Source organism: Acanthopagrus latus, chromosome 12 (genome assembly GCF_904848185.1).
Source record: "Acanthopagrus latus isolate v.2019 chromosome 12, fAcaLat1.1, whole genome shotgun sequence".
In the NCBI taxonomy this organism is placed as follows: Eukaryota; Metazoa; Chordata; class Actinopteri; order Spariformes; family Sparidae; genus Acanthopagrus; species Acanthopagrus latus.
Genome location: NC_051050.1, coordinates 23,305,657 through 23,328,254, shown reverse-complemented (window position 1 = coordinate 23,328,254; position 22,598 = coordinate 23,305,657). Strand labels below are relative to the sequence as shown.

At 43.5% G+C, this 22,598-nt stretch overlaps 1 protein-coding gene and 1 long non-coding RNA gene across 7 annotated transcripts in view; both read right to left on the bottom strand.

Annotated features, from left to right (window-relative positions):
* Positions 1 to 1,011: 1,011 nt before the first annotated feature.
* LOC119029417 lies at positions 1,012 to 12,336 on the bottom strand. Of its 2 annotated transcripts, XR_005077986.1 has the most exons (5): positions 11,914 to 12,336; positions 9,541 to 9,772; positions 5,355 to 6,937; positions 4,396 to 4,457; positions 1,012 to 2,328 (listed from the first exon to the last, which is right to left on the bottom strand). It is a non-coding gene; the product is annotated as an uncharacterized LOC119029417 (long non-coding RNA). The 2 variants fall into 2 exon arrangements; XR_005077985.1 differs by lacking the exons at positions 1,012 to 2,328; positions 4,396 to 4,457 and having other exon boundaries at positions 4,468 to 6,937.
* A 1,336-nt stretch (positions 12,337 to 13,672) lies between these two features.
* The window catches only part of LOC119029413 (unconventional myosin-XVIIIb-like), a 41,599-nt gene continuing 32,673 nt past the window's right edge, over positions 13,673 to 22,598 (bottom strand). For 3 of the 5 annotated variants that reach the window (XM_037116205.1, XM_037116208.1, XM_037116209.1), the window contains 9 exons: positions 22,362 to 22,478; positions 22,192 to 22,275; positions 21,913 to 22,050; positions 21,645 to 21,830; positions 17,309 to 17,442; positions 17,172 to 17,213; positions 15,673 to 15,852; positions 14,623 to 15,581; positions 13,673 to 13,892 (listed from right to left, as the gene is read on the bottom strand). In XM_037116205.1, coding sequence (XP_036972100.1) covers positions 14,633 to 15,581; positions 15,673 to 15,852; positions 17,172 to 17,213; positions 17,309 to 17,442; positions 21,645 to 21,830; positions 21,913 to 22,050; positions 22,192 to 22,275; positions 22,362 to 22,478 — 1,830 coding nt within the window. In that variant the 3' untranslated portion in view covers positions 13,673 to 13,892; positions 14,623 to 14,632. The remainder of the gene's footprint in view (positions 13,893 to 14,622; positions 15,582 to 15,672; positions 15,853 to 17,171; positions 17,214 to 17,308; positions 17,443 to 21,644; positions 21,831 to 21,912; positions 22,051 to 22,191; positions 22,276 to 22,361; positions 22,479 to 22,598) is intronic. The other 2 variants (XM_037116206.1, XM_037116207.1) reach the window with 2 other exon arrangements.

Sequence of the window (22,598 nt, the reverse complement as noted above, 5' to 3'; positions counted from 1 at the left end):
AGGCAGGCAGGACAAAAGGCTGCAAAACTAAAGTGTAAGCACAAGAGAAAAAGTCTGGCAGGGGGGAAAAGTGGAAATGAGCCAATATCTACACTGCAAGGCTGATGAGGGAGAGTGGGAACAGGTGAGCAGGTGAGACGGGAGGTAAAGGTGATGGGAGCGGCAGGAAAGTGGTTCCTGGATCTGAGATGACGGACGTCGACTCTTTCTTTTTAACTTCAGCGGCAGTCGTCACAACATGCGTACCGTTAGCACGATATGAGGTTTGCAAACGAGTAAGTTTGGTTTGTTGTTGATTCACAGACGTACAAACTCCAGCAAAGAATAGAGAAAAAAAAAACAGTACATTTAAATTCAGAGTTGCACAAAAGAGCGTTTTCCAACTCCGCTCCTCCAGACAGCCGACGATGTTTGTGCAACCGTAACGCAGACAGTCGACATTATGAGAGTTTGTGCGTCACCTTCTCCCACCTTCGTTACTCTCACCAAAATAACCTCAGAAAGACGACTGCGATACGTTTTTTCACTTCTTCAGCCTCAGATCAACTTGTTCTCTACTGTCTATAAAACCTTTTACTCACCATCATCACTCAAAACTCCTTGTTGAAACTTCTTTTTCGTTCAGCTGTGTTTAGAAATACGGCTGAAAAATTTGACTCTTACTGCAAAAACTGCTGAAAACTAAACAGAAGATGGCGGAGGCACTTTTTCACGTCGAATGCAGCGACACAAAGAAAACAAACATACACAACAACACCAGGAGGGAGGAAGAGAAAACACGTCTCCTGTCGGAAGATGTTTTGTGTTTGTTTTGCGACTTCTCGGGACAATATTCACCTAAAGCCTTGTTTTTTTCTGCCTAAACAAATTTAATACTCAAACTCTCTTTGTGTTCATGACTGAATAAACTGAGTAAACAAACTGACCTTAAAGGACAAACACAGTGTCACACTGCTTTACTTTGTTTACATGTGGCGGACCCTGCCACCTTTCTAGCCTCACAGTGTTCCCCTGAGAACAACTTGTTTACTCACTTACAGAAACAATAAATATGTCTGAGTTTGTATAATTTCCTCATGAATATTGTAAATATTAAAATTTGCAGTTTGAAATTCTTCTCCAAAACCACAAAGTTCCCCTTTAAGTGAACTGAAAGACTGATGTTTTTGGAGAACGAGATCTGATCTAACATTTACGGTTTGTCCGTACTGACACAAGTTTGAATAATTTTAATGTTGAGCGACTCTTTGAATGACTTTAAACAAGATGCCAGCGCGTTGGTAGGTCTTAATTTTAGGTGATAACGTGCTACCAGACTCCATTAGAAACACACTATATTACTCCGTTACTTCCTAAAGTCGTATATTACCGTGAGACGTTACTTTTGGACTGATTTCCTGCCCTCAATCTGCAGTTTGCTGTCACGAACGTCCTGCAAACTGCAGCTGGATGCAGCGCGACATCCTGATGTTCTGGCACACTACATTTGACACACTGTGTTTGGGACACACTACATCGTTTTTTTTTCCGGTGTTCTAGAAAGTACGGTGGAGGGGGAAACAACACAGACAAGAGACTGTCTCCCAGGAGCTGACTGGCGTTGTGACGCTGTCTGCTGTTTGGTGCTGAGCAGGTTGCGTACGATGACTTTTTCAGAGCTGTTTCAGGAAAACAACACGGTGAGAGCCGGGAGAGCGAAGCAAACACTACCTGGGAGCTGCAGAGCTGCTGATGGTTTCTGGGGTTTGTCGGTGACCTCTTTTACATGGAGGCAGTCGTAACCAAAAAAAAAACAAAAAACAAAACAGTCCCTCGCACACGTCTGAGCTGGTCGGACCCACTTTGCTTTTTCCATGTAAAAAGACAACATTTGTATAACAGGCTCCAAACTCTCCTCTGCCTGCCTCTCTCTCTCTCTGAGCCCGTCTATAATGCATGACAAAAGGTCATAAATGATTCAGCGATATCAATTTATGAAAAAAAAAAAAAAAAGAAGCTCCACAGTCGGACAGGGAACCAGAGTCTGTCTGTATTCCTGTTTCATGTTTGGGCTTTCATATGAAGGAAGTAACACACACACACACACACACACACACACACACACACACCTCATTAGACAGCGTGCTACAACAGCTGTCTCACCCTCTTCTGCATGATTCTTCACTTGTAACTCAGCTGCTGACACATCCAGACGAGCTGACGGCGACGGGGAGGCGGAGAAACAGAGCGTAAAAACAGGGAGAAATCCAAAGAAAAGAGGACGTGACTTGTGCACGAAGACAACATTTATTATGTGCTCGTCTTTTCGGCGTCGGTCCACTCAGAGAGCTGAAACACAGAGAACAACATCAGTTCTACGGAAGAAGAGAAACGCTGTCGCAAAAGGCCGAATATAAGCAGACTTAAATCACTACATTATCACACCCAGCTAGAACAGAAGTCTGACCTTTTCTTTCCAGTAATTTAGAGAAATAAGCTCTTTATACGTGGTAATTGTTTATTCGCTTGCTTTTGTCTTTTAAAGGCCGATCTTTCTTATCTTAAACTACTTAACTTAAAGCTTTTGCTTGGTTTTATTGGCTTATTAAATGCAATTCTTATTAATTATAACGGCACAACTGTCTGTAGAAAACGAGTGAAAAGAAACACAACTTCATGCATCTGGTGATTTCAGTCTCCCATTGTGCCGAACTCGCACCAAACTGTACTGTAGTGGAAATCTAACCACAAAACTGCCACTTGAGGGATTTTTATGTATTTCTTTTCTTTTCTTTTGGGGGCTTTTTATTGATAGAACAGCTGAAGATATGATAGGAAACAGGAAACAGGATGAGAGAGAGGGGGAGGGAAAACGTGGCAAAGGGTGCCCAGGCCGGGACCAGAACCCGGGACCGCCGCAACGAGGACAAAGCCTTTGAGCTAAACGCCGCCCCACTTGGGGGAATTTGAAGTAATTTCCAACGCGTCCTTGTGCAAAAGATGAGGTTTGTCAGGACGTATGAAAAAATATTTACAGAAAACCGGCTGTGTTGAATTACTAAACTCAAACCAACGTGTAAATACGAAGGAAAACTGAAAAGACTAACGCCACGATATGGAAGAAAAACATCTGGGACCAACACACACACAAATGAACGGTTTAAAAACTCTGTGATCCCATTTTCCCTCCACCTGTTCACCGGTGACTCTCCTATAAAGTCTATTTCATCACTGTGATTCCCTGTATATGTCCCCTGGTGCGCAGATAGACAAGCAATCACACACATACACATCATAACATATTCACACATCAAAACCAAAACACACCAACACAACAAAGACTTGGTTGGGTTTAAGAAAGCATCAAGGTTTGGCTTAAAATAACAATGTTACCTCTGTAATTACAGTTACCAAGATTACAGAAGTAACTAACATTACGTACGTGACGTAACATGACTAAATTAGTGAGTGAAATGACACTTTACAGACGTTTGGCTCTTTATACTATTCAGCTCCTCACTTCCTCCTTTGTTGCTGTAATAATTCCTTCAGCCACTCGAGGTCGGCGCCTCATGAGCAACACAAATATAGAATATTTATGAAATAAATATGTTAAACATAGCCTGATTTCTTTCAGCGGGCTTCTAGTTTTCCCTCCACAGAAAATATTCAGAATGTCCTCAATGTAACAGCGGTGCATCATCTGTATAGTATTATTCCTCGGCTGGTGTCCTGCTGTGATTATTATCCGGAGACTGTAAAAAGGATCATTGTCCGCTTGAATAAACTCCCTGATTTTCATGCTTCTCTGTGCAGAGACGAGCAGCTCTGTGTGCTGGCTGTGTGCCAACATGGCAGTGTGCTGTCTCCTCCATCTCTGATAACCGAAGAATAAAATGATTAGACAACGGCCTCTGAAGGAGAGGAGATATCATTATTTCTGTGAAAGATCAGCCCCCTCCCTCCTCCTCCTCCTCCTCCTGCCACCACCACCACAGTGTCATCCGTCCTCATCGGCACTCATTCTCCCTCCGTCTAATCCCTCCCCTCTCTTCCATCTTACCCCCAATCTCATCTCTTTTATCTCTCTACTTTCCTCCCATCGCTTCTGGTTCTCACGCTGCGCTTGTGTGTTTTCTTTTCAGATACATGTGAGTGGAGGATAAGCCTCCGCAGTGAGCCGGGCTCAGCGACAGCCTGCTCCACGCTTCCACGTCTCCGTCTTCACACTACATGGCCGAGGTGCTGAGGTCACATTGAACCAAGTACAAAAAAAAAAAAAAAAAAGAAAACACACTGGGTTTTTGTAGAGCTTCCTCTCTCTCTCTCTCTCTCTCTTTTTTTTTAATTTTGCAAAGAGACAAAGGACAATGATGAACAAACAAGCAAAAACATTAAGGCAATTATAATGATTACCACAAGCAGGCTGAGTGGTGTGGCGGTGAATACAAAAGGGTGGATGAATGAAGACTTGCAGGCTGCGGTCAACAAATAGGAAAACATCCATCAATTACAAAGAAAAGACTAAAAGGTCCTTTTTGTCTGAGAGCAGGCTTTTCTCCTAAAAATGACGTCTGTAGTCGGCTTACATGTTTGTATTTTTTACAGGTTCTGCATGTTAAAGTTAAAATATTCCACCAACAGAAGCTCCTCTCTCCCACAGAAAACAGCGGTCTTTAAACGCCTCGTCAGTAGTCCCGCCTTTAATTCTGTGACTTTGTGACATCACACCATGTCACCATGTCACACATGTGCAAATGTTATGCCTATACTCACAACAGAAGTGAAGCTAACTTGAGGCTAAAAACACGACACAGCTGACTGGAGACACTTGGCTCAGACGTGTGTAAGCGGACCAATCAGAGGAGACTTGGGAGGGGGAGGGGCCTTAAAGAGACAGGAGCTTTTTTTTTAAACAATAATAGAATCTTTCTTTTAAAAGCGCTGCTCTGAGATATTCTTCTTCAATATAAACAATTTTGTAACAGAGTTACGTGTTACAGCAATGTTTCACTTTTAGCAGTAAGAATTACTACACAACCTTCTTGTGAATAAGGTCATTGCAACACCACATATTTAATATACAACAGGCTAAATATCTCTGGAAAGCTGCATGTCACAGACTAAGTTCTCAGGCCCATACCTCTAATGAGGCCTCTGGTGCGATACAATATCGTCCACCACTGGATTTGTGATCAATTTGCTGCATTGAATACTCGATATGGAACATTACCCACTTTATTATTGCATACAATACAGATCTAGTGTACGTAGAACCGAACACGTTGTAATCTTTTGCGTACTAATTAAGTGCTGTTAACAACCGTGGCTCCATTTGTTGACAACAGGAAGAATATAGAATTTTTATAACAAACCTTCTTCTTCAAGCGCTTTTGTTTCTTGACAAGTTATGAAACACCTTGTAGTGAGGAAGCTTCCAGCTGAGTCTAACCAGCATCACTGCTGACAGGCAGGAAAAAAAAACAGAACAAAGAGACAACAGCAGTAACAGACAAACAACATCGCTCACTCCCTCTATTGTGCAAAACTTACTTACACACCACTTACTTCGACTACAGTATATTTCAACACAATGCCGTGTCTACAAAAGCTGCCTGGGACAATATTTTAGGTCACTGAGCAGGACGGTTTACACACTGAGCTCTGCCTCCATCCACGGCTTGTCTGGGACGTGAAATTAACCAACAAACCCTCCTGCATTAACTCCAGCGCAGACAAAAACACAATGCACTGACTTCTCTCACAAACCCAAGCTCCTTTCCTTCCCACACACACACACTGAGGATGCTGCAGTGTGTGTGTGTGTGTGTGTGTTCGGCGCTGTGTGTAACACGCCCTGAGGCGGTGAAGATTTGCTAAAGTGGAGATCCTCCGTAGCTCCTCTATTGTTAAGATTCCTTAACAAGCCACATTTGGCTACAACGGCCTGCAGCAGTCAGATAACGCACAATAGAAGAGGCATAGCCAACATTTGTTTGCCTCGCACAAACAGAAGCTCGCTGATCTATAGACTGTACGAGCTGGCACACAGCAGACAATCCGTTATTAATTGCTTGGTTTTAATTTCATTTGCTCTTCCCTCATCAATTTCATAAACAGGATCCAGGGAACATAAAGCGGGATTTATTTGAAGTCGTTAAGCGCCGACAGCATGTTCAATAGCAGGAGTCAATCTCGCCGGCATCAGAGAGAGAGCGAGTGAAACACCAGCTCTGTGACGCAGGACTATTACTGTAAATCATACGGCAATTACAAGCGAGGACAATCAGGCTCAATATACATAATTTCTGCTCATTGTGGATGTAGCGGTGAGAACGTGTGGAAGCAGAGATGTAATCACAGAGGAAGGTCTCCTACTGATGTGGCATACCTAATGTGCAGCTGTTCTGCAGAGCCTAATGAGAGCCGACTGCTTCGCTCGGCGTTCTCGGGGGTTCATATCTACGCGCCGATCATGAAAGGAATACAGATTACAAACGCACACGTACAAGTATGCTAGCTTTGAAACGAAGACAATGCACGGGCAGTGTGACAATGTTCTTCCTGATTTGAACGTATCATCCAACATTGTCCAATTTAAATCCTTGACAAGATACATATTGTATATAGTACGTAGATATTTCCTGGATAAACACATTCTCATACTTACAATAAGACGAATAGCTTGATTGACGATGATTGACAAAGACCTTCATTGAGCGGTTTAAGCACTAACACTACTTTTGTTTTGAAAAACTTATTAAATCAATTAACTACATCATGAGTCTTATGTTAAAATGACACAAAACGCAAGCATAAGCATTCTGGGTTAAAGTCCCGTGTCTGTCAATCCAACCATCTACTCCTCCGTACGTGGACTTTGTCGCTCTTTATAATCCGTCTCCTGACTTCCTCCTTTGCAGCTGTAATGATTAGTATGGCCACTAGAGGCTGCCACCTAAAAATAAGCACAAACATTAGGGATCAGCCGTTAGAGATTCATGATGTTGTACCTGGAAACTTCAATGATTATAAACTTCTAACTATAACAATGACCTTTGCTCCTCTAACTCATTTCTCTTCAGCTCCATCCAAGAACTGTAAGGTGGAGGGAGCACGACAATAACCTTTAACTCAAGACAAGTGTCATATTGTAGGGTAAAAATAGCACAGAAAGATGAGAAAGTTAAGAAGTGGCCGATAATAAATGTACTGGCAGGGACGTTACGGTTCATGTGAAGGACCTCTGACGATTCAAAGGGCTCTGAAAGTGCTTTGAAGATAAACCTGTGATCTGATCCTGTGTGGCAACACCGAGAAATAACAGCTGACTGTAACCTAAGCTCTAATTAAATAATTATGTTTGCTTTGGATCTTTATAAAATCCTGCGCATCATTCCGGACCACACTCGTCTTGCAAGAGTCGCATTAAATCATCGAGGGATCTGCAGCTCAACAGTGCCACTTAAAATAATTAGGTCAACACTCAAGCATCAAGCCAATCAGTGAACACTTATGTATGACACACTTCATCACGCTGAGGTGCTAAAGTGGGCCACAAGTAACAGCACATTTCAACAGCTAGTGGAGTTCAGTGCACAAGTCGGATAATCCGAAATACTTCCCAGGAATGTGACAGAACAGATGTTAGAAAAGGGGGATTATCGTCTAAAAGTCTGAAATGAGGCTTCATAGAAAATCAACTGCTCTGTAGATCTGCTACAGCCAAGGAAAACAAGCAGTTTAAACATCTGTGTGGGTTAAAGACGGATTAGTAATTCACAAAATCATCCATCTAATCCAATCATCGACTGTCACCTGTGCACTGCTGAACTCTGTGGTGCTTGAATTCAATGTATTTTTCAGCCTTTCCAAAACCAAAAACACCTGCAGACGTGTACAGAAACTGTCTTTTAGCTGCTCTGACATCTTTTCTGAACTAGCTTACATTGCTAATGTTAGCATGTCCACCTAACTAGCTTACTACCTGTAGTGCACAGGTCTCAAACTTCAATTAGCTTGGAGCCACAGTTCTCACCGCTGGTACCGTCATCTCGTAGGAGAGCTGCACAGCTTCAACTACTACAAAATGTTGTTTTTAATTTCCATTATTAACATTATAATACAAGACAGCACATTTTGATATGATTCATTTTGAGCATCGATAGCTTTAGTCAGCCGGAAACGCTAAAAGGTCATTTTAAGACGATGCTTCCAAAAGGTTAACGAAGATGACGTTAACATTAGCTTAATTAGCTCGCTAGCTTGATTAAAATGCAGTTGTTATTCAGCTGGAAAAATCATTAGCTGTCATGTAGAATCGAGAAGCTGCTTCTGTTTACTTCTGGCTTGAAGTGAAGACCCACTGCTTTCAGAAACACTTAGACATGATCAGTTTTACTGTGGCTGCATATGTACTTTGCTGTAACAGAAAGCTTGACAGGTGGACCAACAGTAACAAAGCTGTGCAGGCTGAGCAGGTAGTGGCAATACTATAATTCCTTATTTCAACAAGAAAAAAAAAAGAAAGCTATGCCTGAGAAATAAAACATCAACCCTTGAGAAAGAACAAATCAGTGAAAAAGCAACTGCAGTGGATGGAAAAGCTGCAGACTCTCGGGAAATCACCAATAAGGATTCTGAAGCAATGCTACAGGATGTTGTGTTTGTTCTGCTCGTCTTTACCGCAGTACATTTCCTCTCCTGCCTTTCTTCGACTTTTCCTCCTGCGAGAAACAAGACGGGAGAGGAAATGGACAGAATCTCACAGCCCCTCATTTCTTTCTTTTTGTGAAAACCACACTGACGATTCCTGAAAGGGTTGAATCGATTCCAAACGTCCAGGCCCGGCAGACATTCAGGGGTGTGTTTTATTGTGCTACGGTAGAGATTACATTGATTAAACAATCGCAGAAACATAGAGCTTAAGATGCTGTGTGGGTGCTGCATGAACATCTCACAGGGTTCAAGACTCAGAGTGGAATCTCCATCAGACTTTCAGATCATTTAAATCCATAAAATTAAGTCCATAATCCACGAGCCTATCATCAGAAGCCGGAGATATTCTTATAAACTAATTATCTTGGTTGCCATGACTCCTATCATTACCGTCACCTTAAAATTTCATTGGGCAGAGTGTGCTGGGATTTTAAAAAACAGGTAATATCAGAGATTTCCTTCAGTATTGAGACTGACAATGATGAAGCAAACGTGAAGTTGTGGGCTGCAGGATTAATGAAAAGGTGGATTACAAGACTACGTGTTTGTCATTACACAACAACAAGGTAGAATAACGAAATGAAAGTTCTTAAAACTTAGCATGTATACAGTTAGTTATATCAAAATATATATTAACATGTTGTGCAGCTGTTGAATCTATGTCAGGGGGAATGTAAGCAGCAGAAACAAGATGGAGATGATGATGTAGTCGGCTTCTTCATATTGAAAGTTCAACATCTTGACTGTGTTTTTGAGCACCGAGCATCGATGTTAACAACACAGAGTCCACCTCGCCTCATCCAGCTGTAGTCCTGCGCTCTGTCAGCTCAGAACACGGCCCACCTGTCCATCGCAACAGATGCAACTGGGTCCAATTTTGTCCGTTTCCTCTCCCTGTGACCAGACGTTAGCCAGGAGCTGGATTAGCATGGCTCTTATTCAAACCGTCTTCCTCCCCGGGGCGGTCAGGTTGGTCAGGTTGGATGGTTGAAAGACGCCGCGGGCCGTGATGGCCTCCAAGTCTGCTGCTCTTAATCCAAAACAGCTGTCCTCGCCAGCGACGCAGACGGCATTTCTGCCATGAGCAGCACGTATTTCAGCAACAAAGCCAAAAAATTATGGTAAAAAAAAAACCTAAAATATAGCATGATTTAAAGGAGCTACTGGCCACTGTGCTGCCATTGCCATAGCAACAAAAGTATGAAGGTAAATGTATTTTCTTTTTCTTTGTTATTTAAGAACGCTTTTGCATTGTATAATGTGTCAACTTTATACAACGCTGCAACTGTACAACTCTCAAATATTTAATTAATCCCCCCAATTATTTTGCCATCCATTTGATATATCTAAGTGCTTTTTTTTTATTTTTTTTTTTAAAGAAAAATTTAAAAATCTCTCATTCCAGCTACTTAAACATGAATATAGAGGTTGATTTTTTGAATCCTCTATGATAGTGGGCTGTGGACAAAGTAACATCTAAGAAAATCCTCCTGAGCTTTGGGAAACTCTGATCAACATTTACAGACATTTTCTGACATTTTATAGGCCGAACAACTTATCGATTAATTGAGAAAATAGGTTAACAGATTAATCGACAATGAAAATAATCACTAGTTGCAGCTCTACTAAATTATATCACAGCCAGCTGGAAGCCTGCAGTGTGACAGAAATACTTCAGTTGTATTTGATTTTGGCTCTAATGCTGAGGACAGTTTTCCTTCAGTCTGCGCAGACGTCTCATCTGCTTGTTCCGCCGGCTGCAGATGGTTTTTATCCGAGGTTACTTGCAGTAAATGTTACCTCTTGCTGAACTCTGGCTCGGCTCATGCAGAGCAACAGATGGGGATAAAGAACATGGAAAACATATCCAGTGAGGCGCTGACAGTTCGGCCTTAACCTTCGGACACGGAGGCTTACTTTAACTTTATCTGGAGAACACACTCTGTTGTCATATGAATTGACCTCCCACATGAAGTCAGCCTTTCCGTTTAAGCATCCAGCATTACAGAACATTTTAATTGTTGATTATATCATGACGGGAAGCTTTTGGCTGTGGGTAAGCAGCCTTTTGACCTGACATCCTGACACTGACTGTAAAATGAATGTGCAGAAAAAGAGAAATGATCTCTCTTATTCTCTCTTTCTCAGCTACACGTCCTTGATGGAAGAACTTTACCCTCAGCGCCGTCAGCTGCTGTATGTACAGCTTCGCACTGGACAGCTTCCAGGTGTGAATAACTGTGTGAATAGACTGTGGAGTGGAGTGTTGCTGAAAAATAACACTGTGTTCAATTGACTCTCCAGTACATTTACTTAGAGGTCCTGTGTGCAGGATGCAGGAAGATCTACTGGGATAAAATTTACATCTGTATGTTTTCTTTTGTGTACAATCACCTGAACTGTTTTGTGTTGTTGTTATCTTAGAAGGAACCTTACAGATATATGAAGGGAGCAGGTGAGGAAATAATATCATATCTGGACTCAGCCTTGGAGTTAGATGCCAATTAATTCTTATAAAAGCTGCTCAGTGTCGTTGTGAAGCCACAGAAGTTCGTCTTCCCGGCTATGAAAATACCTGGATCTTCCCAGCCGGCTAACTTCCGGTTTTAGCGCCTAGCTAACTTTTATGGAGAAAAATAATCTAATCGTGCAGCTGTTGAAAAGTTATCTTTTAAATAGACAAACATCACATGTGTGATTCGTGACACAATTCGAGTGGGATCAATAATTTATTGGTCTCCCATCATACATATTTTTTCCCGATAGGTCCCGCGAAGCAAACCGGAAGAGGGAGTGGCGTCGGCTCTAAATGCGGAAGTACCAAAAACTACAGGTCCGCGAATTATTTTATTAGTTTTAATCCAAACTGAGATTTTCTTGACTTGTAAACATATGTTTTAAATTAACAAACTTCATATGTGCGATTAAAACATTTTTTTGTCTCTCTTCATTCACTAACAGAGCTATTTTTTCCGAAAGGTCCCATGAAAGTAACCGGAAAGGGACGTGACTTCGCTCTAAATGCGGAAGTACGAAAAACTAAGGATTTTCGACGTATTTTATTAGTTTTAAGACAAACTGAGACTTTCTTGACTTTTAACAAACATATGAATAACAAACATCATATGTGTGATTAAAAGATATTTGTCTCTCTCCATTCATCACCATACAAATAATGTAACAGGACGGTAACCGGAAGAGCAAAGCTACACTCACCAGTTACTCGTTTCTTCCTCTTTTCCCTCCAGAGTCTTCACGTTATCCATCTTTTCTCTGTACGTCCATGAAGTAACATAACTTAGACGTTACATCCCTCCTCCACTCAGCAGTCAAGTAAGAGAGTTGCAGTACATTGCAGAGGCTCGTTGTGTAAGGCACAAGTGAGGATAAATCCAGTTAAATCCCAAAAGTTTTAGACAAACAAACTCCGATCTCTCCTCGCCTCCTGGTGTTTTCCTCCGGAGCTCCTCGGCTCCAGCTGCTGTCTGCCGGGTGAGACAGCCTCGTTAAATCCAAACCACCGGCCTCTGAGTTTAAATAACCGCACAGGAAGACATAGTAAGTGTCCAAAATGTGCCATTAAAAACACTCCCAACAGGCATCAACACCACAAACATGGCCGACGGCTCGAGTTCAGAGATCAGAGGTACCTGTCACTCAAAGCGACCACGCCCCCTAATTATGCATAACTTTAAACCTTCATATAATTTCATTTTTGTTGAGTTAAATGTAAATTCACCCTGACACAGCTATCATGAAGGGATGAATTAGATAAAGGGATCAGAATCGTTAAAGGTGTTAAATTTACCTGGAGAGTTCTTGCAGTTTAACATGAGCTCTTATGGGGTTTGACCATGAACCTGTAACTAGTGATCAAACTGCACTAATACTTTTATTAAAAATCACCTTGATAATATCCCAACACCCATAGATGGCTTTCATTAGACGGAAAATGATGAAACACTGTCTTTTTCTGTCCTTATAAGAGAGTAAGAGTCTCTTTTCTAAATTATACACAAGACACTTTCCTGTAAAAGACTTTATTCTTCTTATTTCTCCCTGATGTAAACAACAGATGCTCTTCTTGTGATTGAGAGGGAGAAACTACTGAACATGTTTTGGCGTTCTGGCTTGATTTACAGAAATATCCACAGATGAAATGTATGTAATTAATTTAATTAGGATTTAAGCAAAATATCACACTCATATGATAAAATGGCTTGAAAGACTAAAACTCCTGTCACACTTTTAAAGTTAACACATTTGAATTCATCTTTGACCTCCACTGAAAATTTAAATGTGAAATAGAAAAACAATTCGACTGTTTAGATATTTAAAGTGTATGAATTTTAATTAGCAGTGTTTTGTTTGTTGACGTCTGGTTGTGCTGTGGGTGGACTGGACTTTTGAACATGCAGGGATTGATTTGTTCGTATTTAAAGTTCTTGTCTCATAACTTCAACATTGTAGAGCTCCTGCTGTATATCAGCAGCTCACATAAATGCAGTTGTCAATACGAGTGCATTTATTGTGACTTTCATGGTTTTTAGTACCTTTTATAAAGCAAAACAATATTTTGTCTTTACTCTCTTGACTTGGAAATTTATCATTCTGATTGAAAAACCTCATGTATGAGATTCACGGCACCTTAAACAACTCAGATTTGCTTTTGAAATCAACCGACACTTGTCTACCTGGAAGCAACTGTTGTTGTTAGCGTGACCTCACAGTGTTTCGGTTTATAAGTAAGTAGCAAAGGAAACTAAAGAATGATATTCGGTCTTTACTGAATATTAATCTCTGCCATGTCCATGCATTCGAGCCTGTCAAGAGATGATTATGATGATTATCATGTCATAAGGAATAAATCTAAATTGGACTTTTGCTTCTATTAATGCAAAAAAAAAAAAAACATTAAAAGTTGGCAGTATCAGATTATTAAAGCAAGAAAAAGTGAAATAAATTGACAAGGTAGAAAAGTTTTCCGTTTTTTATTCATATACAAACAGTGTTTATCTCAAAATACAGTTGATGCTTCGGATTGAACAAATGTGTTTTTCAGGAGGTTTAAAAAAAAACAAACGTCCTCGTTGTCTGGTGAAGTATTTCTCTCTTTCTCAGCCTCGACTGCATCTCCTGCAGTCTGCAGTCTGTCTGTGAAGCTCACAGCTGGACGTGGACACACAAAGAGGCTGCTGGGAGAGAAAAAACAAAGACGAGATGGTCAGAGCAGAACGGACCGTTTGTGCAGGTCCGAGCCTGTATTCATCAAACACCTCAGATTCACTCCCAGGAAACACACCGAAAAGTTGAACTAAAAATACCCTCGAGTCGGACCGACCGAGAGATGTTTATGAATCACACTACACCTACTCTCAGCAGGGAGTACGAGTTCTCATGTCACTGTTTTACAACCCGCACAAACCAGAACACAAAAATGAATGATGTGGGCTGAGCAATGAGATCACACTCGCACACATCACATTTCCTGACAACAATCGATCTGAGAGGGTGAGAGCGTTTCTTTTTTTTTTTTCATGGGGGTGTTCCCAAAACCCACGACTGAAACCTTTCAGAGTCAGTCCAACTCCAGCTCCCCTTCTCCCATAACTCCCACAACCACCACAGCTGTTGGTTCCGTGTGGTTATGGTCAGACTTGTTGTGATTTTAATCTTTTATAATACTATTTCTTAGCCGGGTCGGCAGCCATGTTGGTGTCGGTGACGTATAGTGAGCGAGACGACCGCCACGTGGTTTCACACTAAAGTAAATTCTTTTTTATTACATTTTACGATAAATTGCAGCATTCTTGACTTTAAATCTTGTGTGTAACTGATTCAGACGAGCTCAACATACATATTACTTATCCAATCAGTTCCCATGAGGAGAACCCTAGGCAGTCGTAAATAAAGACGATAGCTCACCTCCTCGGGTTCAGTCAACCTCCTTTTTCAGGTACTTCTTCATGACTGAAGCCACGTCTCCGCCCTCGCTGCCCTCCGCCTCCAGTCTTTCTCCCTGCGGCCTGTCAAACCGGCGTCTGGGCGCGCCGTTCTGACTGCTTCCTCCTGATCCACCTGAGCTGGAGGATTCAGTTTCAGAGCCTTTCCTGCTGCGGGTCGAAGGAGGCAGCTCTCCAAAGTGGACGCTCAGCGCCCTCCTGCCCCCTCGGACCGAGCTGGCCAGGCTGCTGGTGGACTGGGCTCTCCGGATGGCGGGCAGGATGTCGGAGGCTGCGTCGTCACGGCCATTATCGCCAGTCAGGCGGCGGTTCTGGAAGACCAAAGGTTCTGAACCCAGAGACGCCTCACCTCCGTCTTCTGTTACAAGATTACCCAGAATGCACCGCCTTGGTGGCTGAGGGGAGCGCTTGATGGGATTCGTCACAGAGCGGAGGGGTTGCTCCGGGTCCTCCTCTGGAATGGACAAGGAGGGAGGGCGATGGCGGGCAGCGAGGGAGGACGCCAAGGAGGAGAGGTGTGGCAGCGAGGGAAGAGACACGACGGAGTCACTCGAGCTGAAGCGGGACAGTTTGGCTGTAGAGGAGGCAGTAGATGTCGGGGCGTCACCGATGGAGCGAGCACTGGCAGCACGAGGCAGGAGCGGGGAGGACGGTTTGAGGATGCTGGGGCCGGGCCGGGGCTCCTGGAGGTCGCCGGGGCCGACGGAGAGGGCGGAGGCTCTTCGTCTGAGAGTTGAGGCGGCGGTTGTTTGAAAGACGGGCAGGGAGACGGTGCTGCCGGCTTCTTCACCCGCATCACCGCCGGCTCTGCGTTTACGAAGTCCGTCCAGCAGCTCGGAGAGGGCAGAGGAGGACGGAGCTCGACTGGGTCCTCTGGAACCGCCAGCCTCAGAACCTTCATCATCAGGATCCACGCAGGAACTGCAGGAGCAAGAAACATTTTGGCGTTTAATAAACAGTCAAGATAGTCACGTTGCTCATATCTGTGATTCACTGCAGTTATCACGCTTACCGGAAGCTGTAGTTGCTCATGGTGTCTGTGACGGACTGGCGCCCCCCATGGCTGCTGATGGTGCTGCTGCTGTAGGGAGAGCCGCCGCCTCTGGACCCCCCTCTGGGCACTCCTAACCAATGACGAATCCCCTCGCCAACGTCCTCCGTCCCGATAGAGCCGACACTGGACACCGAGTCGCTGCGGGACGAGATCACGTCTGATCACCACGTTACAGCCAGAGCGACGACACCTCGACTTTTATTTCTGTAGCTGGCGAAGATGCACTAAAAAAAATAAAACCTGCAGCGAGCATGCACGCACATTACGACCGCAGCTCAACAAGCAGTTGAGGATTCCACTGCAAGCCAGGGCAGGATTACAATCAGGGCTGATTCAGATAGTCTGACAGAGTTTGTATCATCTATTTTCAACCCGTTGCATTCTTTTCCTCTAAGAAATGCAGTTTAAAAGCTAAAGCTATCGAGTTTAGACCCGTCCAAACACATTTTAAATGGGGTACTATTGGTTTACCTAAAATTCAAAGATGGTCTGTTGTTGTACAGTCAAATGTAACGATGCAGCGGTGGCTCATGGACTATTAGTAGCCATGCACGTAGCCATTTTCACTTGAGTCATCTTTAAGGATAATTCTTGGTTACTCCTGCTTCGGTCACTCGGATCTTATTTTTGTCATTTTTGGCCGCAATTCCTGAAGTTCAGTCACCGAGTCAAATGCAAAGATCTGTGAGCACAAACACATCACTGGAATCAAACCAGCCTGGTAGAGACGACGAATGGATCGTGGATCTCGATGAAAATAATCAGGCTGTGGGCACAATGTGATGAGGATCAGATTAGAAATCTGGATCTTGTTTATTTCAACATATTTAATTTGAGTGAATCAGAGGGAACTGTCGGGCCTTGACTGTCTGCTCTCACCCTCGTGTGTTGTCTTCCACCGGGCACAACAGTTCAGGAGACAATGGAGTCTGACTGGCATCGTTTCTCTCTGCGTTCACGTGTCTTTTTGAAGTCTAAATGAATAAATAAAGTCACGTTCCTGTGTTGTTAGTAGCTGCTACGCTGGGGGAAAAAGGAAGCAATCCGGTTGTCTGTTTCGACAGCAACACCTCTAAGAAAACGCTGTTAATTGTCGAGTCGATGCGAGGGGGGTAATTGAGTTCATCTGGCGGAGGGAAGGTGAGAAACGCCTGGTTTAGATAATCTGGCGGAGCTCCTCCCGACCCGTCTGACTGCTGACTCACTTGTCTCGACTTCTCTCAGTGACATTCGGTGCTCTCAGATCTCTCGGTGATTTTAGAACTGAAGGAAATGACGGCAAAAATCTTGCTGCAATAGACAAGAATTATCCTTCCACAGGCTCTCGCTCATATTTAATTCAGTATTATGACAATTAAACGCTTCATGATGACACTTCAAGGCCTGATGCGATTTTTCAGGTCACACACACACGCCGCCAGCTCACACACACACACACACACTCATGATGTTCTTACAGGTCTCTCTTTCGAGTCAGGGACTCCACAGCAGTTTGAACGCTGGAGCGAAGGGCAGAGTGGTGAGAGGTTGAGTTTAGACATACAGACGTGATGGTTGCGGCAGAGGAGACGCTCCCCTCGGCGAACTCTCTTACCTCTCTGTGTCGCTCTCGTCGCTGGACTCCACCTCCTCCAGGGCGGCCTGCAGGTCCACGATGCGGCGGATGGACGTCTCCAGGTCGGCCTGCAGCGTCTGTCTGACGGCGCTCAGCTCCTCCACCTGCATTTCCTGTGAACAAGCAGGAGATTAAAGGTTTGTTGACACGAAGGCGAAGAACACGCTCACCTTCAGCGGGCCCGGCTGTGTGTTTTCACCGCCCCCCCTCCCAACACCTCAACCTGTTAAGACCCCGAAGCCCAATCCGCCACGGCAATTACCTTCATTCTGCTCCATATTACCTCATCAGTCAAACACTGAATGTCCGGTGGCATGTCGTCCTCTCACACGCGAGTCCTGCGACCTACGAGCCCGCGGTGCTCCTGTTTGTACCGGCTTATTTAGAGGGAAAATTGTTACGTACGCACGCTGACATCGGGAGAATGATTTATTAATTCATCTCGTCTGTTTTTTTTCTGTTGTGTGTTTTTTTTATTATTATTATCATTATTATTATTCTGTCTCTCTGGCATCCTGTCACACATGCCTGCACACACACACACACACACACAGGAAAGCTTCTAGGCTTTCAAAGTTATTGGCTTTGTTGGCTTTGAGGAGACGGGTGTGGGTGCAGTGGTTGTCATAGAGACACATAACCATGTATGAATGTGTGTGTGTGTGTGCGTGTGTGTGTGTGTGTGTGTGTGTGTGTGTGTGTGCCTATAACCTTGAAGAGACAATGAGGATTAATCACAGTCAGAGAGAGAAAGCAGGATGAGGGAGAGATGACGTTAAGAACGGTGGCGGAGGAGGAGGAGGAGTGTAGGAGCATGTGTGTGTGTGTGTGTGTGTGTGTGTACAGTTGGTTGGTAGGTTGTTAAAGGGCATCCTTGTGTGTGTGTGTGTGTGTGTGTGTGTGTGTGTGTGTTGCTCTCTTTGTGCTAATAACTGAATAATTATTGAAGCTCCGTCTCTTCCTCTGAGCTCAGAGGTCACAAAGAGACGAGAACAAGACGTCTTCTGTAACTCAGCGCTCGTCCGACAGCACATCAGAACTGTGTGTTCGTAAATAGTTAATTGCTTTTTTTTTATGATATTGATTCCTTAAAACCCTCCAGATGGATCTGTCAATATTTGCCTTCTTTTCTTGTGGCTGCGGGTCCAAAATAAAACACCTGCCGAACACCAAAATCTGGTTAAATTTCCAGTTTTCTGGCGAGTAAATCTCTGAAATTGTCAGGTGATAAAAACTCCGCTGAGCGTCTCCTCCGTGATTTGCTGTCATTTATAGCTGTGCTGCTTCTGTCTGTCTGTGTCGCAGCTTCACACACAGCACAGGGACTTCGTGGTGCATTCAAGTGCACCTTGTAAACTCTGCGATCTCTACGCAAATGGCCACAGAGGTTGTTTGATATTCTTATTTCCCTCAGTGGAGATACACCTGCAGACATCACCTGTCAGTACTTAATTGTTCTTCAACTACAGTCTGATGCTGAAATCACAACAATGTCACAAGCTAGATTTATTTGTCATGTTTGAAACAGCTCTTGTCCTTGAGATGAATTAAAGAGTCTCTCTTTAGCTGCTCGGTGGTCTCGTTTGAAGGCAGCGAACACTTCTGTATCTTTTGTCAGACGGCAGCAGGGTGAACATACTGAGGCTGAGGTGAGTGTTTGGCTTTTAGTGTCCGCTGGCGTTTAATTTTGACATCAAGCATTGAAGGATGAGAGGCTCCTTACATCATTTTATAACAACCACCCAAAAACCAAAGAGTCCTGGACTTTCCTCCACAGTCATCTGACCTCAAACCCCCCACTGAACATTTACCTGAAGACCGAGAGAGTCGAGCATAATGTGAGATCTCGAGAGGTTTTGTGGGAACGCTGTCGACTCTCGCCGCGATCACACGAGTCAGCAGGTTTTACACAAACTCGTGGAGTCCATGTCAGCTCGAGTGCAAAAGGGAACAAACCCAATTTTAAGAATACGCTGAAATTCATGGGCATTTTTCTTGACACTCAAACGAAAAACAAAACAGTGCCACACGTCAGATAATTCATAGGAGAACGACTGATTTTCAGGATGCGTACCGTTGGCCACCGAGCTCAAAGCAGCTTTTGTTGGAAACAAACTCCTGAAAGATCTCCAATTTGCTAAATCATGCTGGTGAAAACACAGCGCTCACGGAAAGGTGCAATTATCTGAGGATGTGTAGGTGTGTTGGTGTGTGCAGAGAGCCTCCCTCCCGCTGTCAGAGCTGCGATGATCAAACTTGTGCAGTAATGAAGGTGATGTTTTCTAATGTTCCAGATAACACGCCAGCTGTTGTTTTTCTTAATGAGGACAGCGCAGAAGTGGCTGATTTTTAAAAAGCGGCGTAAACTTTCAATCACAGCCCGGAGGAAGTGTTTCTTGCCAAAGCCTCTTAAATTGTTTGTCTCGCGTCTTGGATGTGAGTAACGGCTGTCGGGCTCCATGTTTAAAACGCCTCAGCGGTGCCGCCCAGGTGGAGCGGCGGTGATCCGTCTGCAGGTGGCAGGAACGATTCTCAGACCTATAATTATCTCCATCTCTGGACGAGATGTTGCTATTTGTGTCCTGTGATGGAATACAAAGATTTTCTTTGTGGCTTTCTTGTGATGAAAGTGTGGCATGAAAGGACAAAATAAGAAAGACGTGAGAGATCAGAAGAAACAGACATGAAGAGAAAACAGCTGCTGTGACTTGCAGAGTGAAGCAGGATGTTATTAATGTGTGATTAAACAAAGGCGGGCTGTTGTTTACGGTACAAACATGAGAGTGGTAATAATCCTCTCGTCTAACTCTCATCAAGACGGCGAATTAGCTTATTTACTGACATACCAAACTTTTTCTCCTCAGACACCACAGCTGCTAATCTGAACATCAGATCAGAGTGGACAGCTCACAGTCTGTCAGTTCACACCTGGCATCAACATCTCACCTCCCTGCTCTAATCACAGGTGAACATGTACGTCTCTGTGAAGAGTGAGATGTATAATGTTTGCTGAATTTACAAGAAGGCACAATTAATTAAGAATTTGTCCGAGATAGTGTTTCACAAAGATGACATGTTTGTCGTCACGCTAAAACTCTCAAAAATGTGCGATTTCTTAAGGGAGTCTGGGGACTTTATCTATGACGGACAAAAAGGGCAAAAAAACAAAAACAAATATTGGTTATCGTTTACTGTATCTGTCAAATTTTATATGTTTACCACCAATAAAATGCTGTTTTTCTTTTATAAATTAAGTGTAAATAGTGAAACCAGTTGAAAGAGTGTGTTCAAACAGCTGCTGAGACGCATGTAGACACAGACAAACTGACACTTTTTCACAAGGAAAGACACAACTTAATATTTTGTAATTAATGCCGAATTTACATTAAGGAACAAATGATGTAGAATTTTCCTTTTTTTTTAATTTGCAAAGTTTTTAAAGTTTTTCGTGACTTACAAACTTTCAAACTTGAGGGATTTGTTAAGGGAGTCTGGTGATATTGGGTTGACTTCTTCTTCTTCTTCTTCTTTTTCTTCTTTCACAGAAGGCCTCAGCTGAGTGCCTTTATTGTAACATCCATGTTTTTTTGCCCTTTCAGATTAAATAATGTGCAGCTTGAACTAAAATAAGCGAACGCAGTGGAAACACCATAACTGATGGTGTTGACTTAAGATCATCTCACAGACTTTGGAAACCAACTGATCAACAGACGCCAACTTACATCTTTGTCTGCCAAGACAATAAACTGCATTCTCACACTGTTGATCATGCGTCTTTTTTTAATTCTCTTTGTTTTAGAACCTTTTAAATTTATTCCTTTGCCATTCTTTTTTTTTTTTTTTTTACTCTTTGAGACGGAGGCTGATGTCAGATCTGAGTCTGCAGAGCTGCCTGATCACACGCGAGACAAATAAAATACTCTATGAGCCCGAGAGACGCAGAAGTTAGTCGGATAAACTGAAAGTTGTTCTTTAAGAGGTGAAATAATGTTCCTGCTTTCTTTTTTATAGATCTTATTCGTTTTATTTGTATGTTTTTAGACTGAAGTTTTGTTTTTTGTATCTGTTGGTCTTTACCTGAAGTTGGTCTTTCTTTTTATTCATCTCACAGTTTGACTCTTTGTTTTAATTCTTGGACAAAGAACTGCATAAACATATTAATTACTGGTGGAATCAATGAATAGAAAGCTGATGTTTGGGAGGTGTGCTGACAGTGACCATGTGTGGATTCCTGACACCGTTATTTTGGAGACATTTTGGCGGACTTGGCCGGTGTCGTGACCCTGAACGCAGCGCCGCCTCCAGGTTTTCTCACCAGCTCCATGCGTCTGCGGCTGCTGTCCTGCTCCCTCTGGATCAGCTCCTCCATCTCCAGCCTCATGTCCTGCAGGCGCTGCTGGTAGTAGCGGGCGTTCTCTCTCTCCCGGGCCTCGGTCTGGGCGCTCTGCTCCAGCTCCTCTCCCAGACGGACCACGCTGTCCCTTAAACGCAACACCAGCACCTACGCATCGCAGAAGTGGGGCAAAGTTTTTAAATAAAGCCGTGCAGGGACGAGAATACGATGCGCTGCAATGTGCTCTTACCTCAAACCTCTTGACTTGGCCTCTCTGAAACTCCAGTTTGTTTTCCAGGTCACACACACGCGCCTCCTGTTTACTGACGATGCTACGCCCCACAGTGGACGACTCCAGGAACTGCACCCTCGACACACTCTGCTGGAGCTGAGAGAGGAGAGAGACCAAAAAAACAAACAAAAAAAAAAACACATTCAGAGACAAATAATAGCACCGGTGAATGTGACGAGGAGGTGAGCTGATCCAGAGGTTAAACACCTGGTTCATCAACATTTCTGGTTGTCTCACCTCTTCCTGGAGAGATTGTCTCTGCTTCTTCACCTCCTCCAGTTCAGCCTGAAGCTCCCTGATCTGAGTGATATCACTGGAGGACTAAACCGCAGAGAGAGACAGATTTGAGTATAAAAAAGTGATTCATAAGAGCTGGAGAACACAAACTGTGGAGCTAAAAGCGTTACCTGAGCGATGAGCGCTTTGTGCTTCTTCATCAGTTCGTTCAGGTCCTCCTGGTCCTCCTCGAGCCGCTTCAGTAGATCCACCTTCTCGTGCTGCAGCAGCGCTAACTGCTCGTCCGTCTGGACGCACGAGATAAACAGGTAACGTGAGGAATCATGTCCACTTTTGCAAAACCAGACAAAACCAGAATAAGAGTATGTGAATGCAGTTCTCTGTTTTGAGTTAATGCTGTGAGCTCA